The sequence below is a fragment of the Ctenopharyngodon idella genome, chromosome 15, assembly GCF_019924925.1.
Source record: "Ctenopharyngodon idella isolate HZGC_01 chromosome 15, HZGC01, whole genome shotgun sequence".
Taxonomy (NCBI): domain Eukaryota; kingdom Metazoa; phylum Chordata; class Actinopteri; order Cypriniformes; family Xenocyprididae; genus Ctenopharyngodon; species Ctenopharyngodon idella.
In genome coordinates, this window is record NC_067234.1 from 32,701,473 (window position 1) to 32,721,611 (window position 20,139).

The 20,139-nt window shown below is 38.7% G+C and overlaps 5 protein-coding genes across 6 annotated transcripts in view; all 5 read left to right on the plus strand.

Moving 5' to 3' along the window:
• The first annotated feature begins 653 nt into the window (after positions 1 to 653).
• LOC127495931 (claudin-8-like) lies at positions 654 to 2,140 on the plus strand. Its single transcript, XM_051863398.1, is given in 2 exon segments — positions 654 to 725; positions 727 to 2,140. Coding segments are annotated over 2 exon segments (675 nt in total). The 3' UTR covers positions 1,330 to 2,140.
• A 1,819-nt stretch (positions 2,141 to 3,959) lies between these two features.
• Positions 3,960 to 5,317, plus strand: LOC127495925 (claudin-4-like). The gene has a single exon (XM_051863390.1). The coding sequence runs from the start codon at positions 4,032 to 4,034 to the stop codon at positions 4,911 to 4,913; it is 882 nt and encodes a 293-aa protein (XP_051719350.1). The 5' UTR covers positions 3,960 to 4,031; the 3' UTR covers positions 4,914 to 5,317.
• A 3,897-nt stretch (positions 5,318 to 9,214) lies between these two features.
• Positions 9,215 to 10,888, plus strand: cldn8.1 (claudin 8.1). The gene has a single exon (XM_051863391.1). It carries the CDS (start codon positions 9,363 to 9,365, stop codon positions 10,200 to 10,202), a length of 840 nt encoding a protein of 279 aa, XP_051719351.1. The 5' UTR covers positions 9,215 to 9,362; the 3' UTR covers positions 10,203 to 10,888.
• Positions 10,889 to 12,507: 1,619 nt separating this feature from the next.
• LOC127495920 (claudin-8-like) lies at positions 12,508 to 15,270 on the plus strand. The gene is made up of 2 exons (XM_051863385.1): positions 12,508 to 12,646; positions 13,809 to 15,270. The coding sequence occupies exon 2, from the start codon at positions 13,843 to 13,845 to the stop codon at positions 14,884 to 14,886; it is 1,044 nt and encodes a 347-aa protein (XP_051719345.1). The 5' UTR covers positions 12,508 to 12,646; positions 13,809 to 13,842; the 3' UTR covers positions 14,887 to 15,270.
• A 2,968-nt stretch (positions 15,271 to 18,238) lies between these two features.
• grik1b (glutamate receptor, ionotropic, kainate 1b) overlaps positions 18,239 to 20,139 on the plus strand; it is a 41,147-nt gene continuing 39,246 nt past the window's right edge. The window contains exons 1-2 of one of the 2 annotated variants that reach the window (XM_051863340.1): positions 18,239 to 19,176; positions 19,266 to 19,357. In XM_051863340.1, the coding sequence (XP_051719300.1) occupies positions 19,142 to 19,176; positions 19,266 to 19,357 (127 nt within the window). In that variant the 5' untranslated portion in view covers positions 18,239 to 19,141. Of the gene's footprint in view, positions 19,358 to 20,139 lie in introns of both variants that reach the window. The other variant, XM_051863338.1, reaches the window with a different exon arrangement.

The window sequence follows — 20,139 nt, forward strand, 5'->3', positions numbered from 1 at the left end:
TAAAGGGAATGGGAGATGAGATTCTGATTGGTTTATTGCACCTTACACCCAAAACAGGCCCATTACTCATTAAGAGAATATGGACAACCCTTTTAGACCATGCGCCGGGTGCACTGACCATTTTTCCCGTCCTTATTTTTGTCTTATTTTAAATGGTTTTAAATCATATTGCATAGTGCTATGGCCCAATGCACTGTAAAAAAAAAAATTATTGAGAGAACATTTTACTCTAAAAAGAAAATACTATTTCAGTCTTTCGACTTCAAAATTTCACTTTTAATTCAATGTCTTACTTGCTGTTTCTTTGTAATTGTGAAATTTACTAGCGATTTCTGAGTGAAAATGTTCTACACTCTGAATTTTCCAATGTGGTTGAAAACCACTGCTTTAGATCATGTTGGCCTTCACTATGGAGCCAGTTATGCATTTAACCAGTAGAGCAGTTGCTGCTGTTGCAACAGACGCAGGAAGTCACAGACTTCCATTAAAAACAAAACCAAGACTATCTGTCATCAGCTAACAGAAACCAGCGTTACCGCATAGCATGGATGGACCAAACCCCTCCTACCTCATTCCTATCAGATAACCCGTATACATTTGATCAAACACTGGCGTTTCACACCATTTCTGTCGCAACCGACGCTGCTGCAGTCATGAGAGCTAAACTGGAGATCCTTGCCCTGGTGCTGGGCGCCATCGGTCTGGTAGGGACCATCGCAGTGACCTGCGCTGCCCATGTGGAAGGTCACGGCATTTATTGGGCCCAACCTCATCATCATGGAGGCGCAGTGGGAGGGGTTATGGATGGCGTGCATACGGCAGGCGGACATCAGAATGCAGTGCAAGGTCTACGACTCGCTGCTCATCCTGCCGGGAGACATCCAGGCGGCCCGTGGGCTCATGTGCGTCTCCATAGTGCTCGCCGTTCTAGCCGTCCTGGTGTCCGTCTGTGGGATGAGGGGCACAGACTGCTATCAAGAGGACAGCAGGGGTAAGAATGTGATCCTGCTGGTGGGCGGCTGCCTGTTCGTCGCCTCCGGCCTCGCCACTCTCATTCCCGTCTCCTGGTCAACTCATACCATCATCCGAGACTTTTACAACCCCCTGGTGCTGGAGTCGCAAAAGCGAGAGATCGGACAGGCGCTTTATGTGGGCTTCGCTACGTTCTTGGTCCTCCTGGTTGCTGGGGTGATACTGCTGTGCCGTTACGCCCCCCGTCAGAGGAAGGACGAGGAGGATGGGCCGTATGTCCCAGTGGAAAAGGACAAAATGAGCATGTTGGAACGGACACCCTCTTCTAACTCTTACTGGAGGAGTCAGTACGTCTGACCGAGATAAATGACTTCATTCAGTACAGTTGTTTATTTATGTGTTTAATCTTTTATTTTTATTTCTTTCAAGTCTTGTATGTGTCTTTGTTCTTTGTTCCCGTCTTGGCCAGATGAATCTTGGAAAATCTCAGTGTGTTGAATTCTGGTTAATTAGATTAAATGTTACTCACTAACTAACTAAATGCAAGTGATTGTATATTATATTTTAATACATTTAGGGTTGAATTGATTTATTGTAGTTCTGTTCTTGTAAGGAAAAACTGAAACTAACTTGTGCATCCACTAACGTATGATTTACCTTTAGCTATTTTTAAGCTAAATAATTAAATTATGAAATGAGACTAAACAAGCTGTCATGGTAATCATCAAAAACTCATTATTTGCAACAAAAGAAATGTTTTTGCTTTTTATGATCAAATATTACATTAATTATATGTATAAATAAATATTATACTATAAAATATTATAGTAATTGATTTTTTTGTAGTTCTGTCCTTGTAAGGAAACACTGAAATTAACTTGTTCATCCATTGATTTACCCACTTTTAAACTTTTATATCTGAATTATTCAATTATGAATGAGACTGAACTAGCTGTCATGGTGATCATTTTATATATATATGTGTGTGTGTTTTTTATTTTATGATCAATTATTTTATATTATAAATATTATTTATTATCTATTATTTATACTTAAATTCTGTACTATTAAATATAATAATTATACTATTGTAATTGTAAGATTGTATTGTAATATTAAATATGCTAGTTAAAATTAAGTGATATTAAAGGATCATTTAAACACAAAATTTGATGTTTTAAGTTGTGTGATTCTCAGAGAAAACTCATTGCTCAGAACTTTGTCTCTGATGTTTCTCAAAGTTCTATTGGAGGAACAAAAGTAGAAACAAATAAGACAATAAACATACAGTAAGACAGTCTAGAGCTGCCTGTAAATGAATGTGGAGCAGCTCAGATCATTTTCCCATGAAATAATTTGATGAGAAATACTTGAGTTCATAATAAAATCTTTGACTTTTGATTGCAGAGTCTTTTCCTCAGGAGAAACATCTGAGAAGCTGAAGATTTCAGCAAAAGTCTACACTCGCTCTTCATTTAATGTCTTTGCTGTGTAGGAGAAATAATTGGGATATTAAATAGATATTATTTTTGAAATTGTCTTTCATTTTGGCATGCTGCGCTTTTAAATAAAAACAATTGCATTAATCAAATTCACTCCACCCAGCTGTACATATAAAGTAGACAGGATAAAAAAACATGCTGGAAAAAAAACTGGCATGCCGTCTGCATGAGATTTGCATCTGACATGCTTAGATATTTTAGGAACACCCACATGCTTTTATTTACTGTAAGTGAAACTAAATGTAAACCACACTGACACTGGACTGCTGATGGATGGATTAGATATCTACAGATGGGAGACTGTGTGTGTGTGTTTTGACACCTAGCCCTCTCAGGTTCCACCCTCCATCACTTGTTTAACAGCCGTTCTAGTTGTGTTTCTTCTTACCTGAAACACCCGTAACACACCTGACCTCTCACTGAGATACACCAGCTGAAGGAAACAGCACAAGCTCAGGGGCTTCATGGGAAATTTAAGTTCAGGAACCTCTTGAGAAAATAAGTCAGAGATCTCCATATGAACTAAAACATTTCTCGTTAAATTCTTCCAAAAGATTAAACATTACATGATCTGAGCTGCTGTCATTTTATTTCTCTGTACTCTTAACGGATGTAAACTATCGACTCGTTTTTTTTGTTGTTTTTCCTAAGGAATTTTAAGAAATGTAAATGAAATATTATGAGGAACACAATTCTATTCTCCTGAGCTATAAAAAGGAGCAATACAATTTTATACATGTATGTTAAATTGCATAAAGTAATTTTTAATATTTTGTATATAATTTTTAAATAAATTGTATAAAGTTATTTTTCATATTATTTTTTCTTACACCTACAGTGGTGAATCCATTTTTTTGGAATCCATTCATTTAATTGGCTAAGCTGGATAATAATAATAATAATCATCTTTTTTATTTGTTTGTTTGTTTATTTATTTATTTTTATTGAATTATATTGTTTTTATTTTGATTTGGTTAATAATAATAATTCTTATTGTTGTAGTTGTTGTTATATGAGCAATAAAGTTGTTATGAAATGTCAAAATGATCATATTTGAACTAACTTTAATATATTTTCTTACACAGTGGAAAGATTCAGTATGTTTATTTATGTTTTTTTTATTTATTTTGTATTAATTTATATTATTATTAGTAGTAGTATGTTACTATATTTTAATAACTTGAGCATTAAAATTGTGTTTTATTATTATTTATTTGTTTTATAACTTATATTATTTATTTGTTTTATAAATAAATCTTAACTACACTCCAACAAGCTATTTTGTGTTTGCATTCTAAATAGAATGTTCATTTTTAGAAGCCACCTAATGGCAGAATTTGAGAATAGAATTCGTTTGTTTGAACATTTCAAGTATCACTAGTTTCCTTCAAGGTGATTATCAGATGTTCTAGGAGCAGATGAACCAGTCTGATCACATAACATCATTAACATTTTTTTCTTGGCTGTAAATACGTGCCATCTGGATCTTCCGGTCTCATTTGAGAAACACCACAGTAAAGGAGAGCTGCGTTCTGTGTCCAATTCTTCTCGACCGTCATGTCTTACACGGCCGGGTCTTATATGGCCAAGTCCTATGCGGACAAATCCTATGGGGGCAGTGCATACACGGGCTATCCGGATGAGAAGTCGGCGAAGGAAATGTACGAGGAGCAGCTGAAGACCGAGAAGAGGAAGAGACGGGAATCCATGTGCTGTGAGGTGGTGGCGCTGGTCATAGGCTTTCTTGGACTGATCGGCGTTGCCGCCGTCACGGGCCTCCCGATGTGGAAGGTGACGGCGTTCATCCAGGAGAACATCATCGTGATGGAGACACGTTGGGAGGGCTTGTGGATGAACTGCTTCCGGCAAGCCAACATCCGTATGCAGTGCAAAGTCTATGATTCTTTGCTGTTTCTTCCATCCGACCTCCAGGCTGCCAGGGGTCTCATGTGCACCTCCGTCGCTTTGTCTGCCTTCGCCTGCATCGTGTCAGCCGTAGGAATGCGCTGTACCCGTCTGGTGGACTCCCGTCCCAAGACCAAGCACATTGTTTTGGTGAGTGGAGGGTGTTTGTTCCTTGCTGGCTGCTTGACCACCATCATTCCTGTGTCGTGGACGGCTCACGTGATCATCCAGGACTTCTACAACCCCTTGTTGATCGACGCCCAACGCAGAGAGCTCGGGGAGGCCCTCTACATCGGATGGGTCACTTCGGCTTTGCTCTTCAGTGCCGGGGTGATTCTGCTCTGTCGACATGCACCACGGACACAGGACAAAATGGACATGGCTGCTGTGATGTACCGTGCCGGATCGGCCCCATATAACTACTCCTACGGGCCCGGATATGGATACCAGCCTGCATACGGATACCAACCCGCATATAACTATCAACCGACCTATTCTCCCATCCCGACGATCTATAACCCGCCAAGAGTCTGAAACACACAGTGAGTGCTGCACTTTACCACTAAAATCTCCCATAGAGACTCTGGTGCAGAAAGAACTTGAATTGGGAACGATCTGCATTAACATTCAGAAGGAAACAGGACTGATGGAGCCTCTTTGTTGATCACATATGACTGTATATGTGATGCTTGATTTTGAATGCATTTCCTTCTTGCCTATATTATAAAAGACTGTTCATAATTTACATTTGTACAAAAATAAGATGAAATGTGCTAAATTTAAAAACAGCAACATGGGATATGTCCACACAGCATTTAAATGATTTAATGTTGACTCTTTTTTTTCACTTTGTACATTTTTAAAGCACTGGTTTGACTTAAGTTGTATTGTATTGTAAAAAGATAAAAGAAATAAATAAATGTGTAAAAAGAATACTAGTTCCTGGTCTGTAGTCTCAAAACATTCCCTTCCTGGATCTGACTGCATGATTTTGCTGTTTTTTTTTTTTAGCCGAGTTTTGGCGACGCTGGTCGAACCAGTTGAGGTGGTTTTCCAGTGTTTGTTTCTCTTGTGTTGTCAGAGGAAATGTTCCACAACCTCAAAATGTCACACCCCTAATGCAAATTTACCAGCAGACATGAGTGGCACTGAATTTGTGTTGTGTAACGAAAAGAGATGTGCAAGTGATCTAAGATGTAATTGGAAAAACAGCTGATGCCTCAAAACAATAGTATGATGATCTAAACTCTCATCTGGACTTGCTGATGAAAAGTAAACTAAGTTTTTGGTCACAGTTACTGTCAGCCATCTTGTAGAGAAAAGAAACACCATTTTTTTCACATTGTCTGAAGAAAATGTGAGTGGTGCTTGACCATACAAAGGTTACTAGTGTGTTGCTATGAAGCTGCTAAGGTGTTCTGAGTGTTATCTTTGCATAGAAAACCTGGGTGGTTGCACATAACATGCTAAAAAAAATTTCAGCATCAAATGGAATTACAAATATGCTTGCTAAGGTGTTCTGTTTGTTTTTAGTGTGTTGATTTGCCCCAGAAAACCCTAGCAACCCCATAGAAACATGCTAAACCCCCTCAGAACACTTTAGCAGATGAACAGCAACATGGTAAAAAAATACTCAGTATCAAATGGAATTGCAACCATACAAAGGTTGCTAGGGTGTTGCTATGCAGCTGCTAAAGTGTTCTGAGAAATCTCACATAATAAAACACCCTGGCAGCTGCTTAGTTGCTTGTGCTGGGGGGTTGCCCCAGAAAACCATAGCAATTGCATAGTAACATTCTAAAAACCACTCAGAACCTCTTTAGCAGTTGCATAGCAACACCCGATCAACCACATAGTAACATTCTAAAACCCACTTAGAACCCATTAGCAGCTACATAGCAACACCCTGGAAACAGCAAAGTAAAATTCTAAAAAAAACACTCAGAACCCATTAGCAGCTGCATAGCAACTACCTGGAAACAAAACAAATGATGTTTTATTAACAAAGTTCGGGAGGAACACACATTCAAATGATCTAACTAATCATCACATCACTCCAACCAGCAGTCATCAATCAGCAATCAACATATCTACCCAATCAGCATGAGTGGAGACCTATATATAAAGGCAGTTGACTCACCTATGTTTTTTTTTTATCATTTTCAGCATCCCTCCACCACCCCGTCTCCTCACACTCACCTGGTTACTTTCCTAAACCAGAAATATGGGGGGAGTAATCTGGGTTCGGACCAAATACCGAGCTCGGAGCCCTCTCCTCTGACAACACGCCATATAAGCATACTATTACTATTCGATACGCATACTATTAGCTATCTGATTATTTGTAAGTGTGAACTCGTGAACTTAGTAATATTAAAAAAAAAAAAACACTCAGAACCTCTTAGCAGCTGCATAGAAACACCCAAGCAACCACATAGTAACATTCTAAAAACCACTCAGAACCCCTTAGCAGCTGCATAGCAACACCCTGGAAACAGCATAACATTCTAAAAAAAAAAAAAAAACACTAAGAACCCCTAAGCAGCTGCATAGCAACAACCAAGAAACCACATAGTAACATTCTAAAAATCACTCAGAACCTCTTAGCAGCTGAATAGCAACACCCAAGCAATCACATAGTAACATTCTGAAAACACTCAGAACCTCTTTAGCAGCTGCATAGTAACACCCTCAAAACAGCATAGTAACATTCTAAAAGCCACTCAGAACCCCTTAGCAGCTGCATAGCAACACCCTGGAAACAGCATAACATTCTAAAAAAAAAACACTCAGAACCACTAAGCAGCTGCATAGCAACAACCAAGAAACCATATAGTAACATTCTAAAAACCACTAAGAACATCTTTAGCAGCTGCATAGCAACCCCCTAGAAACAGTATAGTAACATTCTAAAAGCCACTCAGAACCTCTTAGCAGCTGAATAGCAACACCCAAGCAATCACATAGTAACATTCTGAAAACACTCAGAACCTATTTAGCAGCTGCATAGTAACACCCTCAAAACAGCATAGTAGCATTCTAAAAGCCACTTAGAACCCCATAGCAGCGGCATAGCAACACCTGAGTAACCACATAGTAACATTCTAAAAGCCACTTAGAACCCCATAGCAGCGGCATAGCAACGGCATAGCAACACCTGAGTAACCACATAGTAACATTCTAAAAGCCACTCAGAACCCCATAGCAGTGGCATAGCAACACCCGAGCAACCTCATAGTAACATTCTAAAAGCCACTCAGAATCCCGTAGCAGCTGCATAGCAACCACATAGTAACATGTTAAACTTCTTGACTGTACAAAGGTTGCTAGGGTGTTGCTATGCAGCTGCTAAAGTGTTCTGAGTGATTCTTCCCTTACGGAACAAAAATATATGGGGATATACTGCAAAATATGTTGCAATATATCACATAATACATTTCCATATATGGGAAACTAGTGCTTATATTTTTCAATATACTGCAATATATGCATTAACCATGTATGGCTATATATTGATACATATAAAATATTTATAAATGAAGACAAAAATAGCATTACATTCATAAAGTCTTATCCTTTATTGTGTACATACATTGCACATACATGTTCCCATATAAATGTGAATGAATTGTACACACATATATACACATATTCATGGAATGAGTTACAATCAGTGGTTACAACAGACTTCTAGTTCCCAGGATGCTTTGCTTCTGACTGTTAAAGGAGAGTAAATGTTAAAATTACATGTTATTTCCTGTGTTTTGCTCAATATTGATATGGAGATCTGTTAGTGTTTAAAGTTGTATTATTTTGGAATTTAAAAGGTTTTCTGGTATTGTGAGTTTTTGGGGTTACCATTGTGCTGAAGAGTAGAGTCTGAGGTTAGGTTGATGATTGGCTGAACACCATTAAGACTATAATAACTTTATTTAAAAAGTAACGGCTGTGCACGCTATAACACAGTGATAGTCTCTTTGGTACATGCAGGTGTGCTTTTGTTAACTAACCTGAAAATACGGAACGTTTAAAATGTAAATTATTATTAAATATAAGAAATGTGTTACATAATATATTGCACCATATATGTGTTTATACTGCATGAGTAAATATATCTGCAATATATTATGTATGCAGTACCATATCTGATCACATATAAATCTATATATTATGAAGTATATTACTGAATATAAAATTACATACATTATGAAATTTTATTAATAAATGTATTATCACATATTTTTCAATATATGAAGAGCAGCAATTCCTTATGTATTATTCAACATATTGTAATATATTTACGCAATATATTTTTCTGTATATTTTCAAATACACTGTTAAATCATGTAATATATTGATCATTCATATATAGGGAAATATATTTTCTTTCCATAAGGGTTAGCATGTTGCTATGTGGTTTTCTAAGTTGTTCCCTCAGAACACCCTAGCAACCGCATAGCAACGTGCAAAAAAAACACTTAGCATCAAATGGAATTGCAAAAATAATGAAATTCCTTTTTGATATCTCAAAAGGTGCAAAAACGACACGCTTCACCTTTCACTAAAAGCAAAACATCAGTGTTAAGCCATCAGCTGACTTCACAGATGTTTTTGAACATTTCAGACAGCAGTTTAATGAGGCACAACACCAATGGCGTTAAACATTGACAGCAGTCAGGAGCTGTTGTGTGTTTGCTTGTATCTGGCTGTTCAGTAATCCCTGCCAGAAAACATAGCCTACTGTTCAAACATCAACACGGCTACGTGCTCCTCCTCCCCCCCGAGCGGCACAAAACCAGATACAAACACTCACGGGGGGATTCTATTTCATAGCAACAAGTCTCAGCGTTCCCTCCCTCCCTTAAGCAAGAGGGCGGAGACTGGGAACAGGTGAGCACCTATGAGCTCCCATTCCAGCAGGATGCAAAACCTCACAGTTGAAACCTGTCCTTGCTGTTCTGTGGCACGCAGGCTTCTGGAGTCATGGCAAGCGGTGCCCTGGAGATTGTGGGAATGTGCGTGACCCTGATCGGGCTCATCGGGGTGGCGGCCAGCACCGGGATGCCAATGTGGCGGGTGACGGCGTTCATCGGGGAGAACATCATCGTGATGGAGACCCGCTATGAAGGCTTGTGGATGAACTGCTACCGACAGGCCAACATTCGAATGCAGTGTAAGGTGTACGACTCCCTGCTGGCGCTGTCCCCGGACCTCCAGGCTGCACGGGGGCTCATGTGCTGCTCTGTGGCACTGACCGGTCTGGGTCTACTGATCGCCATCGTCGGGATGAGGTGCACGGCGTGCATTCAAGACAACGACCGTGCCAAACGTATGATTTTGATCATCTCCGGTTGCATGATCCTAATGGGCTGCTTCTGCTGCCTCATTCCCGTCTCCTGGACCGGACACGCCATCATCCAGGATTTCTACAACCCCTTGCTCATCGATGCCCAGCGCAGGGAACTCGGGGAGGCACTGTACATCGGTTGGGTGTCGTCAGCCTTCCTGTTTGCCGGCGGTTGCATATTCACCTGCTGCACCGGACCCCTGGACAAGGGCCCAGACCCAAGGTACAGGTACTCCAGGAACGCACCCTATGTGGCCTATCAGCCGCAACCGGTGACCTTCCACCCGCAAGCGCGGTCGGAATACAGCCATCTGTCTGGACCACCGTCATTCATTCAGACGTCGTACCAACCATCCAGACAGCAGTCATTCATTCAGCCTTCCAGACAGCAGTCATTCATTCAACCTTCCAGACAGCAGCCGTTCATACAGCCGTCCCGACACCCGTCCGCCCGCAGTGCCGTGGCTTATCTCTGAAATCCACAGGCTTGTGTATTTGAGTTTCTGTCTGTTTGTGTGTGTTAGAGAGAGATGGAAAGAATGGACATCTAAACAAAGGTTTTATAAAAAAGAAAAAATTATAAAATTGTAACGTTTAAATGGTTTTAAATGTAACAAAGTTAGTCGTACATTTCATTTTTTCCAGTTTCATTCCTGGGAATGTTTTTGATAGAATTTAAATACTGTTTCTTCTTTGGCTTTTTAAATATATAAGAGCAGATGAGTGACAGGAAGGACAGGCTTCAAATTAAAAATATATGAACTTTTAAAAAAACCAACATTTAAATGGTTTCAAATGTAAAAAAGTTGCTTGTACATTTCATTTTTTTTCCCCCCGTTTCATTCTTTGTTTTTGATTACATTTGAATGTCAATTCTACTTGTTGAATGTCAATTCTGCTTCTTGTTTTTTTAAACTATGTAAATAGGAGGACTTTGAGAACTGTGACTGAGATAAAGATGAAGAATTGTTTTTAGTTTTTTTTTTTGTTTTTTATGATTGATCATACCTCAGGGCATTGTAAAGTGTGTCACTTGAGGTATTACTTCAAAGCTGTCTAAAACAGAATTGAGGAAAAAAGTGTTTAATATTCAAATATTTTTGTAAATATCAAAGCACAAATCAATGATTTTAATCAATAAATTATAACTTTTAGTATAATATATTTGCTTTCAATCCTCATATCTTTCTGCATTTACATGTCATTTTAAATGGTAGTGTTCTGGTTTCTCTTGTGTATTTGCTCAGTAATGGTTCTTAGAAGAAATCTGTTCATCTCTATGCTTGGAAGGATGTGTTTTCTCAAAAAGTCACGGGATCTGAGTTACAGGCAGGTGCTCAATTCGGTGGTTTAGTTCAGCTCAGTGCGTTCAGATCTTTATGCCCTGCGGCTTCAGATAAACAGAAAGCCGCTGTGAAACGTAAGACGCTATTGTCTTGAACGTCTCTGTGTAGACACACCCAGAGCTAGTGAGTTACACAAGAGCTACAGGTGTTAGTACAGTATAGTAGTGTTGCAACAGATCCAAGAAACGGATCAGAACTATCTTGCAGAATGCAGTCCCAGAATGCATTGTGATGAGCTCATTGAAGAAACAAAGGGAAAAAAACACCCAAATGGTGGATAAATTGATTATAAATGTTGCATTTGATTCAATACCAAAAATAATTTTAAAACATTGTTCAGTCTAATTTAAAATTATTTTCCCAAATATGCACACTGTATTTTTATGATTATTATAGTATTATCTTAGCATTATGCTAATTGCAGAACACTATTTCAGTGCTATTTGTGTGAAGACAAAAGTTACTGCCTAGAGTGTTCTAAATTACTCACATGTTTCAGTTAGGATGCTTCCTTAGAAGTTCACTCACTAAGTAGGCAGTATACAGAAAGGCAGCTCTCTGGGTTTTAGAACAGAGCCTGTATGTACTGTGGTGGCCTCATAGTTCAGGTTGCTAATGCAAAAGATGTGGGTCACCACCAGGGAGAAGTGACCTTGACTAGACAATAACAAAAGTCATTGTGCCTGTGTCACTAAAGATGGTCTACAACTGGTTCTTTCGATAAAATGTACATTGATGCATGATAAATGACAATAAAAATAGATAACATTGTCCAAAACTCTAAGCTGCTAGTCTGTCACTGATCTTTTAACGTTAAAGCGGCGCGGATATTTGTAACTCAGTGTCACGTGGTTCCAGTTATTTTTGCCTTTCAAAAACAGCCCGTTAATACTGTTTGGTATTGTAAACTCGTATTTCCTATATTATTTTAACATTTTAGCCTATCGTAATCACAAACACACTGGTTTGTAGCGCAAATATGTTTAGCGTTTTCTGCACTTTGTTGTTCTTCAAGTTCTCTAGTCTACCTATAGCGGATAATGAATCGGAAGTCTCGCACATTCTCAGAAAATAGCTGGTGCCAAATAAGGTGGATAAAAGAAACTCGTTTCAGCTTCCAAAGCCCTGCTTAAACAGCCCTGACAGAACTAACTTACCTCTAACTAGATTGGCGCAGCTGCTCCCTCTAGTGATGAAGTATGAGAATGCTGTAACTCTTTCTTAGTCAAGGTCATCTGTTAATTTGAGTATGTTTATGTGAGAGAGGCCTCGTTGACAGCCTATGACCACTGGACAGTAAACACACCATCAGCATCTCTACATACCCTCATCCTCCTGAACCAATCAGAAGACACTATTGCCACTTTCCCATAACAAAGAGAGTTAAGTTTTTCATCATTTCTTACACATAATAGCACACTCTTCTATGAGATTCTATGAGGACACTGACTGCCCTATTTGTTCTAGGAACAACATTTACATTTCTAACACACCTGTGTTTTGTGTTTAACACAGCATCTCTGGATTTGGACACTAAATCACTGCCCAACAGGATTATCTTTGTTCAGAACAGGGTGAGTGGATTCATTCATTTGTTGAGGATAGTTTGAGTCATGTGAGGAGACATTCATTCAGGACATGTTCTTTTTTTGAAAACAAAAACAGCTAGACAGAGAACAACAGAAATGAACAGAAGAATTAAACATTTGCTTAAAAACAGAATTAAGCATTTGCATAATTTTATGAAATTGAAAGCATACATGTTATGGTACATTCTGTTCAAAAGTTTGGGGTTTGTAAAATCTTTTTTTGCTCTTATGCTCACCAAGGCTGCATTTATTTGATCAGTGAGGCCTGCATTGCCAGCAAAACAATTTCAATTCCCAGAAAGCTACTAAAGACGTATTTAAAACAGTTCATGTGACTACAGTGGTTCAACCTTAATGTTATGAAGCGACGAGAATACTTTTTGTGCGCCAAAAAAAAAACCCAAATAATGACTTTATTCAACAATATCTAGTGATGGGCGATGTCAAAACACTGCTTCATGAAGCTTCGAAGCTTTAAGAATCTTTTGTTTCGAATCAGTAGTTCGAAACGCGTATCAAACTGCCAAAGTCACGCCCCCCAGTGGTGAACCACTGAAATTTCGAAACACTTATGATGTAACAAGGCCTCATTTACTGAAATCACGTGACTTTGGCAGTTTGATACACGCTCCGAACCACTGATTCGAAACAAAAGATTCATAAAGCTTCGAAGCTTCATGAAGCAGTGTTTTGAAATCGCCCATCACTAGATACTGTTGAATAAAATCGTTATTTTGTTTTTTTGGTGCACAAAAAGTATTCTCATCGCTTCATAACATTAAGGTTGAACCACTGTAGTCACATGAACTGTTTTAAATATGTCTTTAGTAGCTTTCTGGGCATTGAAAGTGTTAATTTCCTTGCTGGCAATGCAGGCCTCACTGAGCCATCGGATTTTATCAAAAATATCTTAATTTGCGTTCTGAAGATGAATGAAGGTCTTACAGGTGTGGAACAACATGAAGGTGAGTAATTAATGACATAATTTTCATTTTTGGGTGAACTAACCCTTTCAAATTTAATTTATTCCTGTGATCAAAGCTGAATTTTCAGCATCATTACTCCAGTCTTCAGTGTCACATGATCCTTCAGAAATCATTCTAATATGCAAGAAAGAAACCAATTATATCTGTTTCACTACTTTTAGGAAAACTAATGAAAAGTGTGACAGGAGGAGGTCAATGATGGTTCAGGGCAAGTGTGAACTCATCGCTCTGTGCCTGGGCATCATCGGTCTGATCGGGACGGTGGCCGTCACGGGCCTTCCCATGTGGAAAGTGACGGCGTTCATAGGGGAGAATATCATCGTGATGGAGACACGCTGGGAGGGTCTGTGGATGTCGTGCTTCAGGCAGGCCAACATCCACATGCAGTGCAAAGTGTACGATTCTCTGCTGTTCCTCCCGCCGGACCTGCAGGCGGCCCGAGGCTTGACATGTAGCGCTCTGGCGCTGTCTGCACTCGGGCTGCTCATGTCTCTTTTTGGCCTCCGTTGCACGTCGTGTCTCAAGGATCAACCTCGCGTCAAAAGCATGATTGCGATCGCCGTGGGGGCGATGCAGATTTTAGCATCAGTGTGCGTTATCATTCCAGTCTCTTGGACGGCTCACACTATTATTAGAGACTTCTACAACCCTCTACTGATGGACGCGCAGCGCAGGGAACTGGGAGAGGCGCTGTATATCGGTTGGTTAACTAGTGCTTTTCTTTTGGCGTCTGGAGTTATATTTCTCTGTCGTCGTGTTGGTCCAGAATCGGGCTCATTTAATGCCCATCGACCAGTTAATAAACCCGCTTTAAACCGCTTCCAGCCTTTTAACTCTATAAGACACCAGCCTTTGCTTCAGAACAATCGCCTCTCCATTCAGCAGCCTTCGTCGTCTGCGTTCAGCTACGCCATTACGCTTTCTAGTGGTCAACATTCACCCTTCAATGTGCAACCGGTGACCACAGGGTCTTTAGTGTACAGTCAAAGCATCATGCCAACTCAGAACCTGAGTTATTATGGCCCAACTGTGATGCAAGGCCAGTGTGTATCCAGAAACACTCAGTACCCCAGTCAGCTTTCCACACCCTTCAAAGGAAGCAACAGCAGTGATCCTTGTGCGTCCTTCATCTCTAGATCCGCATTTCATCCTGTGCCGCAGAACCCGCTCTTCGTAGGGTACAACTACTCCAGGGTGCAGTCGTACAGCTCAGACAGTAGCTGTGGATTGCATATCTAAGGATTTTTGATGAACATTTTAAAAATACATCATTCCAGTAGATTCAATATCAGAACGATCTTCTGCTGGAATTTTCAATTGGAAAGCTGCTCATTTTCAAACATTTTTATTTACAGAAACTAGGAGTAGCAAAGTCAGCATGAAACAGAAGTTGCGATCGTCTTTTTGCCTATTGTGACATATATCAGAGTGAAACGGCTTCTCGAACAAGAACAAATGTAATGCGGGGCTTAATTTTGTTCATGGGAAATTGATTGGATGGTTGTGGTTTGCTATTGGCCGATCTCATGTGAGTGACAGGTTGTCCCGCCCTCATGCCAGTAAACACATCATCAGAGAAGAGAAGTCACTGCGAGAGGAAGGGGAAGTTATATTCATTAAAGATTACAAGGCTGGATAAATCATTTATATAAAAAAAATACTATGATATTCTATATATTCAATATTCTATAAAAGCAAGAAATTTCAATTTTTATTTCATGGTGACTTTAAAAAAATTAAATAAAATAATTAATTAAAAATTCTAAATTCCATAATTCCAGAAGTTTCAAAAACTGCATATTTTATCTGTGTTTACCTTTTAATTTACATTACTTTTTTAGTCGTTCATGATTACATTTTTTTATTATTATTATTTTCACAAATAGCAAATTCTCAGCAATTTCTACCCAATAAAATATTTTAGAGCTTGGCATAACTAGACAAAATTATATAGTTTAAAAATATTCCATGAATTTTTGAAGATTTTATTAATTTCAATGACTTTTCCAGGTCTAAAAATCACACTTTTAAAATTCCCTCATATCCAGGTTTTCCGAAATCATAAGAACTCTGGTTCTTAATCTTAAATAAAAATGGCAGCTGTTGAGGGAGCAAATGGAACGACAGCTTACTCTTGATTTTTAGCTGTTTATTTTAATCTTGTTTTGTCTTTATTTTGTGCCCTGTTTGAACGTGTGCTGCTGAGGCCACTGCTTTAAGGGCTGTGTAATATCAATATCATATAATCTCACATTAAACATTACATAAGTTGTGAGTTTTGTAATTTTGTAGCCAATATTACAAAAAACGTTTTTCATTTTGAAAGAGAAACTAAGAGCAAGAGTGTATATATGCAATGCATGCAACATAAATCAGAAATATTTAGTTTTATTAAAGGGATAGTTCACCCAAAAAATTAAAATTCTGTCATCATTTATTTACCATCAAGTTGTTCTAAACCTTTGTGAGTTTCTTTGTTATGTTGAACACAAAAGAAGATATATTGAAGAATACAGGTAACTAAACAGTTGATGGACCCCACTGAATTCCATAGTAGGAAAAAAAAAATACTATGGAATCAGTGGTGGCCAGAAACTGTGGTTACCAACATTCTTCAAAATATCTTCTTTTGTGTTCAACAAAAGAAAGAAACTTATACAGATTTAGAATAACACGAGGGTGAGTAAATGATGACAGAATTTTCATTTTTGAGTGAACTATCCTTTAAAGTAGACATTTTGCCAGTGCCTTTTTTCGTAGGGCTTTTAAAATGTGAAATGGATTCAACATCACAGCTGAGAATTCGGAAGGGTTTCAGACTGTCATGGCATCATTTTCCAGCAGCTCCAGAGTTTCAACTCTTTGTCCCATGAGATAAAATGGCAGAATGCAGGTAGAATACAGAGGGTCCCGCAGATGAGCAACTGCCATTGAATGTGGATGCTAACAGATAGAGAACTGCCAATGGATGCACGTAAAGTTGTGAACTCAAAGCTGCGATTGTTTGTTACGAATCCAGCCACCATAAACAACTTTGTTTCACATTGAGGCATGTGGACAGCAAACACTGAATCAGCATACAGCACGTCAAACCGGTTTTAGCCCTGTGGGATGATATTTGCTGGCAGTTAAGAAGCGGTGTGTTATTCTCTAAATAAACAGCTGAGTTTGTCCTGGAGCTGAGAATATGACAATATTTGAAGAGATAGTCATGTGAATATGCCATAGTTATCTCTTTTCAGCTGACAGGGGACGAACATACTGTACTGTATGCACTTTTTTGTATTGCCACTTATACATTTTTAAATTATTACATGCAAGTCTCTGCTGTTTTTTTACTTTTTTTTTTGAATGTTACTGACTTTCAAAGTGATAACTTGCCCCACCTTCCATTGTCATTATGATGATTAACCAGTAGATGGCCTTACTGAGCATTTACTGTAGTTATCACTCTTATAACTTACTTAAAAACGTATTTTATTTTATTTATTTTTTTTTTTGCAAATCGTAAGCTGTATTGCAAACATTTTACAGAGATTTCTTCCCTTTGACACTATAACACAACTATATATACACAACTACTATAAGACTGCAATGACAACAAAAATATATTGCAATTTGTAGTCAAGTGTGTTGTCAAAGTAACACCTCTAGAGTAAAACATCCTGTAAAAATGCATTAACCAGCGCCATGCTTTATCTGGCTTTGTTTACAGGGGCTGAACTGTAGACTATCCTCTCTCTCTAAATGATCTGTGATCCAGATCCTGTCTCTGTAATCCCTCTAATGCCGTATAAACCCACTGTCACAAAGACCTAAATGATACGGGTTGCAATCACCTCTTAAACCAGATCCAGAGAATTGGAATCACTTCCAAAACTTTTTTTTTTTCAACTGATGAACGATAAAAACATTGACAGTCAATCAGAATCCATCCTGCTTTAAAGAACTCGAGCATTTAAAGCAGCACACGACATGAAACTGCCCTGATAGCACATACATCTCGGAGACGTCTATTTGATGTGCATGTTTACATCTGGAAGACACATTTTTTAGAGTGTTTGCTCATCTGCAATACGTCTATAGGACGGTTCCTGTCAGATGTCAAATAGACGTTTAGAAAATGTCTTTAAGATTTTTTTTTATTCAGACTGTATGATTCAAAATCTATCAGATGTTTGTAAACAGCAGATGCTTTTTATATGAAGTGATCCTTAACAGACATCTTGCAGACGCACGTGAGCTATCTGGGTGCAGCACACGCTGCATTCACCCTCATGCCATAAATTTCGAGATGACCATGTGACGTTCTATAGAGGGTATGCATTGACTTCACTTTCCCGCCGGTGTCATGACAAATCGGGTCCTCCCTCGAAATCGGGAATCCCAAAACTGTTAGTTAATGATTATCCTAAGTATATACGAATGATATTAATTTAAAATACGTATACTTTACTATATAATATACTATATGATTTCTTAGACTTGATGAACTGTTAATTAATAAATAGTCTAATAATAAGTATATTAAGTGAATAATTGAACATCATTAATTAGTCGAAAACGCCTAAAAAATGCTGTAATCTGCTGCCAGGCGATGTCACTTTTCAAAGATACATGCATCTATAGACTGAACACGTAATACGCATGCGCATGACATCACCGTTTTTACAAATTCGCGTTTTTTAAGTTTACATGTAGATGATAATGGTGTCGCTTTCAAAAACTTGCATTTTGAATCCCTTTTTCAAAAGTCCGTTTTCAGGTCCCAAAAAAAAATGAAAAAAATAGGTTGAGTGAAGATTCAATGACTCACCCGTAACACACACGCTGAATTCGGAATAGGACACTACCGTAATTGCACTTCCATATTTTTATTTAGCAGAAATAGTAAGAGTAGTATGCTATTCCGAAATAAACCACTGACAAATCCGATCGAATCTTTTTAATTGAACTTGTTTAAGATTTGAATCATTGGAATGAATCGAATCTCTACCACAAGCCTACTTCACGCACAAACTTCTCACAGCTGCCTATCTCAGTTCTGACCTGGTCGTTTTAGTTGAATTTTTATATAATGCGAGTGGGTTTTTTTATATATTAAAAGTGGGTTACACTGCTGTTGAATAAGGTGTCTTCCCGTTTGGTGAAATCACAGACAGCGAGTGACAGATAAACCGGTATTTAATCTGCTGGCAGATGTGCGTTTCCATCAGAGCGCCGGCACAAGATTTAATCATTTCCTCGGTGTACCAAAGAGCAAAGACGTTGTCGAGGTCGACTGTTGCCAGATTTGAAGTTAATCTTCACAACGGATCCATGTTTGCGGATCAGAGAGTCGACTTTGCCCTCAATTGAGCCCGCGCGCACGGACTGGGAGTCGTTCTCCGCGCGCTCGGTCCCTGTCAGCAGCACCACTATGTCCTGAAAGCACCGCGGGAGGGATGCTCATTCACGGTGACTTATTCTGGAAAGTGATGCCCAGTTAGCACCTATGGATGTGAGGATGGGTGATTCCCACCAGTACGAGTGAGTGGAAAGATGCTGCTCGGATGGAAATTACACCTGTATGGATACAAAAAGAAGAAGGATATGGATGTTGAATGTTCCTCCTGCAGGTGCACCATGCTGAAGGGGACAGGTGTGAGCTTCATCCTGCTGTGTCTGATGGCAGAGGTCAGTCTCAGCGCGCAGCAGGTCTTGAGAATCGGTGAGTATGAAAGCCCTTCATTAATAACAGCTAATGTGCTTTAATATGTTGAATTAACATTTCTGTACTATGATTTTTGTTGTTGTTGTTGTTTATTTTGCCTTTTTCAGTCTCCTCATGCATAAAATAATCACTTCTATGCGATAAAAGTGGTCTATTTATCCCTATATTTTGAAAGTATTTTGACACTTAAGTCACTCAAAATGTCTGAAAGTCATTTCTGTTAGATTAAAATATCGAACAAAGTGGCTTTTATTTTCAAGAAATATAGCACAAGCACGCTTAGCAAGCAAAATATTTCAGAAACATGCTATTTTCTACTTTCTACTTAAAAGTTCATGTTTAATTCAGTGTGTTACTTGTTTCTTTGCAACTATTTGTGAAAGAGCAATTTCTGAGTGAAAATTGATGTGAAGTAAATCCTATGCCAAATTTTTTTCAGTGTATTTTTGATAAAAACAATGGATATAGCAACACCTTTGTGTGCTTTTGAGGAGAACAGACTTCATATATCCACCGATGATGATAATGATCTATCCATTCAGTCGTATCTGACTCTCGGTGACCTTATGCACAAGCATTTTCTATGCTATCTTGTAGAGCGCTGCTTCTTGCAACTGTTTAATGTTCATATTGGTATCCGTTTTGATGGTGTCGAGCCAGTGAGTTGTTTGCTCCACCATTCTTCTGATTCCACTGATCATTCCCAACATTACTGACTTCTCTAGAGAGTTTGTTCATATATCATGACCAAAATAAGTCAATCTAAGTCTAGTGATTTC